The following is a 12333-nucleotide window of genomic DNA, read 5'->3' as shown; positions in this document are numbered from 1 at the left end:
GGACTTTGATTGCTTTTTTGCTCATGCCATGAAATTGCAGTTCAACTTTGTGGCATTTAGCACATGCAATAAGCAGGAATGTATATTTAATTGAAACACAGGAAGTACAACAGCTGCTGCAGCCAGTTTCCCCGAACCACTACTGGCTTTATACAGGCACTCTCCTCACTCTTGACTGACTTCACAAAGCGGTTGATCCACTGATTGTGTCCCTTTTGATAATCGCATTCAGCAAATTAAGCCGGGTTTTGTGTCGGGGGCACTCAAGCAGAGCTGGTCAGTGCGTCTGTATTCAGCCACAAGCCGTCGGTCCAGATGGGATGTGACCGATGCAGATGACATCGTCGAAGCTGGACGCAGCTGGCAGACTGTGGTTTCCTTGCCATTATGTTGTGTGACTGGCCTAATTATCACTAGCCCCCCACCCCCCCCCCCCCACCCCTCTCCTACCGGCATATCTGCAGCCTCTTAAGCCTTAATCCACTTCTGCTGCACTTCTCTCCTACTCCACTTTTCCCTATCCTGGTCTCATCTCACCTCCTCCTCTCACTCTCTCATCCACCTTGCCTCTAATCCCCCCCCCCCACCACACACACACACAGACACACACATACACACTCTCTCCACTTCTCTCGCTCCACTTCTCTCTACCCTCTACTCCTCTTCTGCATGTTCAGCAAGATGGGAGACCAGTGGGAGCTTCTCCATCTCAGTGTTAAACATTGCCTTGCTCTCTTTTCCAACCTCGGAAAAAGAAAACAAAGTGAACGGAGGCAGATGGATTTTTATCACAGACTGCAAACTGCAATCGCTATTTACAGGATGTAGTCTCCTAAATAAGATCCCTGCATATAAACCCTAAATTTGCACAACACACTGTAAATCTGAAGGCAGCAAATATTTAGATTCATGACTCCACACCGGTGCCACTGAGGTTTTTTTTTTTTGCACACCCACACAAGACAAATCACTTTGTGATTGGTGGATGAGCGATGAAACATGTGCTTATGCATGAGTTTATTTATTTTTTTTGTCCCCCAGGTGAGAAGCCGTACAAGTGCTCGTGGGAGGGTTGCGAGTGGCGATTTGCCCGGAGCGACGAGCTGACAAGGCACTACCGCAAACACACCGGCGCCAAGCCTTTTAAGTGCAACCACTGTGACAGGTCTGTCAAAACTCAACTCTCCCTCTACTCTCCCGTCTTTCCTCCACCTCATATGTTTTTCTTCCATTTTCCAAGGGTTATTTGAAGTACTTCAACTCGCACAGCAGGCTAAGTTTCCCCATTGTGTTTCGTACACAGTTTGGTTTAGTAAAGAAGAGTGCGACAAGATGCTGGTAACACACCCAAATGTGTTTGGTGCTGACCCAGTTTAAAAGTGTGCTGGCAGGATTACTAATGTGTGCTCCTCTGCAACATGCGAGACCTAACTTTCTCGGTGCTTCACTGGGAATCCACACAGTGCTCGTTCTGCGCTTACGCCCACATTAGGCCCTGCGCAGCATATTAATAGTGAATCTTGTCACATGGTGATACGTGGCCTTGATTTTGGAGGCTGCTTTCACACTGCCACAAAGGTGTGAAGTGGTTCCAGAACCTGTTAGCGCCACCACAGATCACGGGCATGGTACAGAAATTTGTTGTTGGCCACGCTTTTTCTTTAAAAGTTGTCACTGACGGCTTATTAATAATGATTGTGATTATATACCGATGCTTCATATGTGAGCACAATTGTGGCGTTTGCCCGGTTGTGACGAATAATGGATAGCTAGACTGTGGTGTGTTGATCATTAATGATTTACTATTTATTAGTTTAAGCGTATAAAAATGTTCCGTAGTAGAAAAAGACCCCAGTGCATTCCACAGTTTGGAGTGAAAATGTTTTTAGAGAATTCCCAAAGCCACCGTGACCCAAAATACAGGTGTGTGTGTGTGTGTGTGTGTGTGTGTGTTGCTGTAAATAAAGCCTCACGCTTTCCCGGTGATTGGAGAGACTGTTCTGTAAACTAGCTAATTCCCTGTCTGATCCATGTGACCAAAGCACAGAGTGCCCTTGACCAAACAGAGCACTCAGTCCCTAAAAATGTAATGGTTCCCTAAACACACTAATGGTTTTGTGTCTATTTTTTTATTATTTTTTTTAACTCTCTTTCGCTCTAAGTGCCCAATGCTACGTCCTGTCTCAGTCTTACAAAGCGGAAAATACCTCAGTCTCAGTCAGAGGTGTGGAGGTGCAGGCCTTTGTCACTTTGAAGAGCCGACCTGATGTTAATTTGCCTGCGACTTAATTAGTCGTCATGGCTTCTGTTTAATTATGAAGCACAGCAAAATGTTAATTTGCCCCGGCTCCGTAAGTGTGGCTCCGCCGACAAAATCATCAAGCATTCAGTGGCTATTATTCACTGTACAAAGATCAGCTCGACTCCGACACAAACATCTTTCCTTCTGTTTTAATTACACTCTTCTGCCTGTGATCTGGCTCTGGTTGACACCTCGGAGATCTCAGAGCAATATGGTCTATGGGAGCCACCGCAGCATTTAAGGCAAGAGAAAAAGGTCATTTTGAAGGTATTACACAACAAAACCTCGTTATAAAATGTGACTCTATTTGAGATTCTTGCTGCACTTTGCTACTTTGGTTTAATAAAAACACTAGTCCAGCTTCCTAACCTGAAACCCCATCAGCTTAAGAAACTTTCTGTCTAAAATTGTTTGTTGCATTTTATTTTGTTTTATCACAAATGATTTTTTAATAAAGTTAAAACAATCATTCTGTCTATACTTTAAAAAGTTACGTTTGTATTTTTTATTCAATTTCATTTTGTTGCACTTCAGCCTCATGTGTATAAATTTGTTCTGGGTTTTTTTTTTTGTCCCTATTTTGTAAATTATTTTTACATTTTACATGACATTTGAATTATTTATGCTTTTTATGTGCATGCAAAAACACATATTTAGAAAATAAAATGTAAAATGTTTTGAAATATTTTTGTCATTTCTTTTGTCATACAAATTTGTTTTTTGTGAGCTAAAAACTCTTATACTGTATGTTTTCCATTTCTGTTATAAACAAAACTGCAACCTTTTTGTCTTTTTGAGAATAGTTGACAATGTCGCATGTGTGTATGTGTGTGTGAATATGTCACTATGTCACTCCTTGAATCATGCATGGGTTCATTAGGAAAGGACAAAAAGAAGTCCCTCGTCACCTGAGGTACTTTGGTGTAATGTGTGTGAAACAGTGTGTACCCTGGTCATCTGTGCATGCGTGTGTGTGTGTGTGTGTGTGTGTGGCGGCAGAGGGCCAGGCAGTGTCAACTTAATCAGGTCTCAGCTGGACAGACTGTAAATACAGTAGTCCTCCCTCCTCTTCCCCTCACATTTCCCACCTCTCCCCACCACTAGACCCCCCCCACCCATTCCCCCCCTGGAGGCACATCCACCTCTGTCATGTGTCACAAGGCGCCCAACCCCTCCGGCCCATCACACACACACACACTCATCACACACACCCTGCTGAGATGAAGGAAGAGGGGAAACAGGGGAGACAGGGAAGACGGGGTAGAAGATTGAGGATGAGGGGAACGGGGGTGGGGGGTGTAGACAGTCCAACGGTGTGCCAGCTGGTGTCGTGCCCCCGAGTTGTGACTCATACTTTACCATCTGTCTGGTCGAACACACACACACACACTCGCAGCCCCTTTGTGCATCCTGAGCCATTCATTAATCCCACGTGTGTGTGTGGGCGTGCACACGCTCATGCGCGCAGATGCAGTGATGCACACACACACATATGCAGGTGTGACAGTAAGACAGATGACTGGTGGCTCGTCGCAGTGCGACCCCCCCCCCCCCCCTCCCCCTCTTGGCCAAACACTGATTCATCTCGACATCTTAGACAGTTGCCTCTGTCTCTGTGGAAAGAGCCCATCTGAAAGTGGTGTCAAAAGAAAAAAAAAAAAAATCAACAGTTGCAGAAGTGTGAAAGGGAGTCTCACTCCCAAAACCGCGGCTTCACACGGTATTCAAATGCGTTTTGGTTCACAGCATGAGAGCCGGTGTTTTCACCTTTTTATAAATGTGGTTTTATTTCTACTTCTGTTTGCAAAAATTCATCTTTGAGCCTTGGAGCTTGTTTGAGTTGAGCGTTTTCTTTCAGCTCACGCACACTTCCTGGCCTTTCGTTTGTGTCGGAAAATGTGGCAGCTTGGGACTTTTTTTTCCCGGCTAAACATGGTTAAGTTGAACCACATTAGTGAAGTCTAAAACGAGCCTCCGTCTCATGTACTTCATAACGCACAAATTACCGCAGCACGCAGCCTGCAATTACCTAAACAAAACCCCGTTGCTGTTTTATATTTCCTTGTGGGAATGAAGCGGTGGTATTAGTTGGGCTGAAAAAGTGGGTCTCGTACAAATGGCTGCATCTGTATCGGAAAAAAAAACGGAAACGCCAGCCGAAAGCAAACATTGTGTCAATTTGGGCCAATCGGGTTGAAATAATCAAACATTAAAAAACAAAACAAAACAATTTTCCCCCGAGCAGTGACGCCCCTGCAATCCTGCCAGCCTGATTTCAGATGAGAGCGGCTTCGATTCATCTCGTTTAGCTATCGTTTTACAGCACGTGTTTTGTGTGCTCTTTTTGTTTTTTTCTGTCTTACTCCCCCCCCCCCCCACACACACACACACACCCCTCCCCCACTCTATTTCAACAGATCCATCTGCAGGCTCTCTAGTTATTCATGGCGCAGCTGAAGTCATTAGGAGTGCTGCTGAAAATGCTGATTATGAATTAGTTACACATATACTAATTACGTGTGCATTAGTGGCTCAGCACTCACTAGCTAACAGCAACATTTAGCTCCATCGACAAAACAAACTGCTTCCCCGTGCATTGGTAACAAGCTAACAAGCTGTTCTCTCGTGTCTGTGTCTTTGGTTGCAGGTGTTTCTCACGGTCGGATCACTTGGCGCTACACATGAAGAGGCACATCTGAGGAACTCGGGAGAGGTCAGGGATGAGGGAAGGAGAAGGAGCGGGAGCATCATCTGCAGAAGAATAACACCATGGATGTAGAGAGAGAGAGAGAGAGAGAGAGAGAGACAGTGGGACGGAGTCAAATCAGATTGGACTGGACTGGAGATAGAGGCACCACACAGGGAGGCTGACTACAGACTACACACTCCCAAGCTGGTCAACGATTCCCTGTCGTCTCCACATGGAGCACGAACACCAAACAGGACCAGTTGTACAGTTTAGCGTGCCGACGGCGCAACGGCTGTCTGTATAGTCCAGATATGCTCCTCTTCGCCGAGGAGAACAGTTCATTTCCAAACGGTCTGCAAACGTTGCCGCAGCCTTTACAATTCACCAAAGGGTTTATTATCTCATACACTGGACAGATAGTAATTTGACAATTTTTCATCTGACTGCTGTCACGTCCGCTAACTGGATCCATTTATAAATCCTTCCGGTTTGATGGTTTCGGAATAGTAGTTTGAACGGACGGCCAGGGCGGATTTCCCAACACTTGAGGATTGGACTGATGTGCTATGAAGACTGATTGAGGTCACCCAGAGGGCTGGCTTGTTTTATGAACATCATCCGTGGAGGGTTACAACTGGATGAGGCTGACTAATCTTCTCTGGGAAGGACCGTGCATCTCCTAGAGTGTCAGCTAAAAGCGATGGCTCCTAAGAGGGTTTCTCCTCCCCGGGATCTCGATTCTGAGTTTTTGTCAGAAACTGTTGCACAAGTGACTCTTTGCAATTTTTTTGTACAAAAAAAAAAAAACAACAAAAAACCTAATAACAAAAAAACCTAATGTCTTGAACTGAAAGACAACTGGAGACTCACTTACTATAGAACAGCCAAATGCACAGATGACGCAAACACGATCACTATGTCCGTGTTGTTTCTATGAAAAGATTCTCCACATTGGACACGGGCGCAGCCAAAACAGAAGGCAAGTGTCTACAATGGATGCCTGAAATGATCTCTTTTGGTCCTTGAGAGTGATTGGCACGTGACTATAGCCACTGGGTCGAGGAGGTTGTGTCCGCTTCGCACCGTCCACACAGAACTCTTCCAGTTTAGCAGCTCTGAGAAATTTCAAAGCAAAGCCGAATTCAACAGCTCTCCTAATGTGGCCCTATGCATATTAAAGAGCATCCCCGCCGACTTCCTCACCCTTCATATACTGTACTGTATGGCTGAATGCAGATTGGGACCCTGCTGGATACGGACAGACTTGGACGGGAAGACACATGCACAAATTCAATCAACTGTGTGGCAAATCAATGTGAATGTATCTGTTGTAAGTCTGTACATGTTGCCGGTGCCATGACAACACTTGAGTGTGGTTGGTAAGGTCATACCAAACACCATTTTGTGTGCGTAGCTTCTCTTTTTTTTTTTTTTACTTTAGAAACAAATAAGCAGCCAGTCACGGCTGAAAGCTTTTTCACATTTCTGCTCATAGCGCTGGACCAGCTGGTGGTCATGAGCGCGGGTTTCCGGTGGGGAGCTGAAGCGGGTTAGTAGGGGGATGGATCTGCGCAGTCAGCAGCGATAACTGCCCCATCAGCTCGCGAAACTCCACCCGGAGACATATACATGCTCTGCTAGAGGTAAAAAATTTTTAAAAAAAAGAAAGAAAGAAAGAAAAGAAAAATGTGTCCTGACAACAGAACAGCCCAGATCTTTCAGTCTAAAAGGCAGCTCGGACAAAAGTAGATCATCGAGGTACTGACGAACTTCATAGGGAGCAGTTGTGTCAAGGCATTTAGTATTTATTTTACTAGACATTTAATACTTGGAGTTGAAATGAGACACACAGCAGTCTCCTCCTGGCTAGACAGGCACAAAATTGATTCCACTCTCCCTGTGAACCAGAGGAGCATTTCGATATTGGCTATAAATGCAGCCCAGCTCAATCATATCTTGACATGATCTGTCTGCAGCTCTGGAAATAGACACAGAATCAGCTCCTGCTTTGCATAAATAGCGCACTTTTTTCTTATTTTTTTTTTTTTTACGTGCCAACTAGCCAAGACGCCCCTTTCACATGGAGCATCTCGGTGGCAGGCCTCTACATGCAAAAAACAGCAGGGAGTAACCACAGTAGGAGAGAACAACACACACACACACACACACACACACACACACACATGCTCAATGTGTTCCTTGTCTGATGTTGGCACTAATAAAGACAAAGCGTTGAGGTCTAAAAATGAAAGTTGGGCTGGGACGAAGACGAAACAGTTAAAAGTTGGGTGGTCAATGGCAGCTCTCCTTTCGTGTGTGTCAGTATTTCGACGGGACGCCCGCCCGTCGTGCTGAATTGCTGCAAATGTGTGGGAACGTGCAGCTCGGGGTCGTCGTTACGTTTAGTTTTCGCTCACCTTCTGTACCCACTCGCAGACGGATTGCAGACTTTCCAGATTCCCGATACGAAGACAAACCCAATTAAGGTGCCGTTTAAAATTTAGTCTGACTCTTCTCGTGACGCCGCTGAACGAAAATTGTTCTCCCTGTGCTCGGAAAAAGCTAGGATTTCAAAAAATGTGAATGTTTTTTTTTTCTGGGGGTAGGGGGGGGGGGGGTGGGATGGGGAGGGGTGGGGGGTGGGGGTGAGGTTGTTTCATGTTGTCTCCGAGGATGCGCTTGAGTTCTGTGTCATCTCAATGAATGATTGTCAGTTCTGCTGTGCCTGTGTGTGTTCTTTGTCTGTTTGTACTTGCACTCTGAATTTTTCTTCGGGAAGGGGGGTGGGGGGGCAAATCACTCGCATATCTGCTGTTTTCTCTCTGGTTGTACACAACAAACACACACACGACAACCCTAGCTGATTAAACGCTGATCATAAAGTCTGTATAGTAGCTGTTTTTAGAGCAAATGTACACACTCATGCATACAGTACATGCTACATTGGTTCATACCGGTTGCAGAGATGCAGTACATGCAGATACTCCGTAGATACTCTGTTATTCATACACATGTATGCACAAGCACATCCTGAACGTACTCACTAATACACACGCTCGTATTCTCCGTTCTGCTTGTGTGTTTTCTGCAGCTATTTTTTTATTTGTTATTTTTTATCTTCTTCTCTTTTCTTTTTTTTTACGCCACCTTGTGAGAGGCACAGATTCAGACTGCAGCTCTTGCTCGCAGCAGAGAAAAAGGGGGTGGGGTGGGGGGGGGCGGGGGTGTGGGTGGTAGCGGCGGTGGTGGAGGAAACACGTATTGCTATGTGTGGCACCACCTGTGTTTTCACCAGGTCTGAATTTGAAATCAAACGCACCTTCGTTTTCTACCAGCATTCCCCCATCGCTTCCCACCTCTCCCTCCTCCTCCTTCTCGTAACCCCCCCCCCCCCCCCCATCCATTTTCTCAGATACGATCCCTTTCAACTCCTCTCCTCTGTCCAACTCCCCGCCACCACCTCTCCCACCTTTTTCCTCCGTTGTCTTCTCTCCTTTTCTTTCGCTGTACAAAGTGTTTCAAATTTATCATTTGTATATTATGATGTATGGGTACAATAATGTTCTTTATTATGGAAAAATGAGAAAGATTTATTTTTGTTACCGGTTTGTTTCATAATTCCTTTTTTAAATTGGTATTGTAATATCTCTATGCAAGGAACTGTTCAGTGAATCGTTTTTATTTAAGAATGTAATTATGTGTAATAAATGGTAGAAGCAGTTTGGCATGGAGTATTCACGGTTCTTGGCTGGTCTGTTAATGGTGGTTTCATCCAGCAACAATATGCACCTAATCATCTTCTCATAGAATATTTTCTGATTTCTTATCAAGCCTCAATCACAGAGCCATTCAGCTTGCTAATAACGAGCGCTCCCAGCACATTCACACTCACCCTTCTGCTTTACATTCACTGACCGCAGCACTTCTACAGATTCACTCAGTTTTGGTTTGCTGCATTTTTTATTTTATTTTATTTTTTAATTCTTTTTTTTGGGGGGGGGGGCGGTGGGGGAGTCTGTAAACCAGCTGGGTAAAAGTGTGCAGGAAAATTAATTTACACCCTTGTTTTCTGCTATTTGCAGCGCAACAACCCTGGACAGAAAAAAGAAAGGAAAAAAAAAATTTATCGTTCGTTTTGATCAAACGCGAGAAATGAGGCACAATACCTTCATTTTGCCTGAACGCGCTTCTGGTTGTCTCCCTCCGAGGGAGCTACGCCATGTTAATTACATCTGTTACCAACCAAGGTGATGACTTATCCACTATTGCTGCCTTTTGACCATGACTAGCTGATAAAAGGGTAATTGAATAACTAATGGATAATTAGGGAGTAATTACACTCTGTTAAATGGCCTATGTAGTGTATTAATTCTCCTCGGGTCTGGCAGTGAAAAACTCCCATAAGGTTTTTTGTTTCATTTAATGCTCCCTAATTGAAATGGGCACCCTCATCAAGAAGCTTACATGTATCTGTCGAACTTAATGTTCTTTTATCTGCAATTACAGACGGCCACATATTATCTACCTAACTACACCGACTGCGTCAATCCCAGAGACACCTGCTGAAATTGGAAACGATGGAGTCATTTCTCCATAAAGGTCACACGTCCCACGAGCACTTTCCAGTCGTCATTTTCGTTCCATGTGATGGAAATGAGTTTGCATGTGAGTTCACAGCACAGCCTAATGGTGTTAAAGGGACTCAACAGAGCGAGGGCCAGGTGTTCATGAAGGTTAGCGCACGCCAATCCGCAAATGCGACGCCACGCGGGTTAGTAGCGTATACCGGCATTCAGCGCCCTCTTGGTCGAATGCTTGCTCTCGAGTCTCAAGACTCTAAGTGTCCCTGTATCTAACTAATAAAGCAAAAACAAAGTAAACACTTGACACCTGCAGTGATGCTGAAGGCGAGATCTTGCAAATATTATGGCTTTGAGCTAAATGCTAACATGTCATCAGACTCATATTCTAATATGAAAGGGACAGACATGAGGTCACACTGATCTTGAGCTCTGACCTTTGATCAGCAAAATCCAATCAGGTCCTTCTCGAGTCCACTTTGACAAATGTGCGAATTGTGATGAAATTCTCACGAGGCGTTTCTGTGTGTGTGAGGTGCTGATTTCATCAGAATGAGAAGGACGGACAGACATCTGTTCACATCTGTTAGCATGCTAACATTTGCTAAGCAGCTAATGGGACTTATCAAAGAATCGGATATCAATCACTTTTGACAATCAACGTTTATACAAAATTGTGTAGCACATACGTTAGCACACAATCTGATGAACCAGATGAGAAATAATAGTGGTTTATACTGAACATCCTTAAACCCAGTCAGTTCACGCAGCTAGGAACGAAGAAACAAAAACCTTTATTTCCTTTCTTTTGTAAAAGCTCTTGCCAGCTGGTTGTGCAGACACAGTGTTGAAACAGGTGGATTTGCTATACAGCTAATTACACCAGGGATCCCAAGCAGAATAATCTGAATAATAGAAAAGCTGATTTGATAAACACAGTGGTTGAACCCTTTGCGTTTGTGTGCTCAGTCACCCTCTCGATGTGCATTAAATGATTGCATCTATGTAAATCTCGTAAAACAACAAGATTAAAACGTCCCAATGTACTATGTTGTTTTAAACGTGTATTTGGATTAACGCACTTGACCTCAATATGTATACATCAACTGTGCACGGGGGTCTGCAAACGTCTATCAATGCACTGTGACCGTGTTATTTCCCCTATTTGTAGGGGTCAAAAAGTAATTCAGCAGCACTTTGCAACCTTGAATTCAATTCCAAAACTCAAACGGTTTCGCATGCTGCAGGCTTATCGGCTCGCCCCTTGAGTCCCTACTGCGTTTCAGTGGCTATTCACCGCTCAAACACCTGAGCACTTTTTAGAGATGGTGTCTTTGTTTTACTTATACGATTCAGTCGCAGCTCGCACCACTGGGGGGAGGGCATAAATGGTGTGACGGAGCTAAAAACGAAGCGACTGCAATCAAAGAAAGGCCCATTCTTCAGGCGAGGCAGTGATTCACTTAACCAGCAGAACATAAAGCCCCTTTTTCATGTGGTTGTGCAACAGAAGATTTCGCTAAGGGAGCTGCCAACGCCTGTGGGTGTCTTGTAGGCGTTTGGCAGCCATATAGGGATGTTATTGTCACATCTGGCAATGTGGAGATGCCAGCGAGCCGGGAAGCAGCTACAAGTTTAAAGCCTCCCTCAGAATATCTTATTCCATGCTCAGACCGTCGGCGCGCTCTTTCTCTAACAGCCCCTCACTACTTAGCAACTGATCTGCATAGAGACAAGCGTCAATCTGAAATGCCTCAAAATCTCCCCCGTCGCAGTGCCCACGCGGAGGGGAGCTCGTTTCAAGTCAGGAACGGATGCGTCTACAAAAGGTTGTGAGCCGTGGATCCTTTGGTTGGTTTTAATGCCACAAGCATGAGCATGCCAAGTGCTGAGGTATTTCCAATTACAGGGAATATGTCAAGGTGGCCCTTGGTAATTAAAGCCTAATCATGCAGGTGGATTCAGAGAAGCATCCTCATCAGGATTTCATTAGTCTTCCTCCTCGTGATGCCCAGCAGCCACCCAGCTCCCTTTAGGGATGCTCCATTGGTCTGTTCCCAGTTTTTAGAGGGGTAAAAAGTTATTTTTCCAAATGTAACTCTTTAAAATGCAAATAAGTAATAAATAAATAAAACAAATAAAACAAATTTGTCCGAAAAGAGAATGTGTCAGCATCTGGAGGAAGACAGAACGTGGCACTAGAATAAAGGAAAATAACATTTAATTTGACAAAAATTGTGATCAGACAAAAGCTGATCGTGCACATACGGGACTGACAAAAAAAGAACAGATGAAGTATTTTTGACAACATCCTAATAGAATGGAATAATACACAATGGATGTAACGTTGCATTCATCTCCCTAAAGGTTCCTCTTTCAGAGCTAAATTTGGACCCAAACTGTAGCTGTGTTGTTTGAGTCTGAGCTTCATGAGCTGCTGCGGCACAAATCCGGAAAAAATGAAAAACGCTGCTCGACCCTTAGAACAACAGTGAGCCTTTGTCCTACATATGTGAGAGCTCGAGCGTCTAAGTGCCATCGCACTCCAGCTGGGCCAACGTAGAGCGGCTCAGTATCCGCTCTCCAAACCATAGGGCGAGAGCTCACGTGTGGGTCCTCTGGATGGGCCGGTGGTCCTGTGCTCTTAGGGAGATCAAGCAGAGCACCATGTGAGAGCACCTGGCTCTGCTATATGCTGCCTGGTTGACAAACAGCTCAGACACCTGGAAGCCCAGTGAGAGAGCAGCAGTGTAAAAGCCACT

At 44.8% G+C, this 12333-nt stretch overlaps 1 protein-coding gene across 3 annotated transcripts in view; it reads left to right on the top strand.

Annotated features, from left to right (window-relative positions):
- The window catches only part of LOC137125972 (Krueppel-like factor 7), a 32874-nt gene extending 25256 nt beyond the window's left edge, over positions 1-7618 (top strand). For 2 of the 3 annotated variants that reach the window (XM_067502280.1, XM_067502278.1), the window contains 2 exons: positions 1042-1165; positions 4950-7618. In XM_067502280.1, the coding sequence (XP_067358381.1) occupies positions 1042-1165; positions 4950-5001 (176 nt within the window). In that variant the 3' untranslated portion in view covers positions 5002-7618. The remainder of the gene's footprint in view (positions 1-1041; positions 1166-4949) is intronic. The other variant, XM_067502281.1, reaches the window with a different exon arrangement.
- Positions 7619-12333: the final 4715 nt, after the last annotated feature.

Source organism: Channa argus, chromosome 4 (genome assembly GCF_033026475.1).
Source record: "Channa argus isolate prfri chromosome 4, Channa argus male v1.0, whole genome shotgun sequence".
Taxonomy (NCBI): Eukaryota; Metazoa; Chordata; class Actinopteri; order Anabantiformes; family Channidae; genus Channa; species Channa argus.
This window is presented reverse-complemented; position numbering and strand designations above follow the sequence as displayed.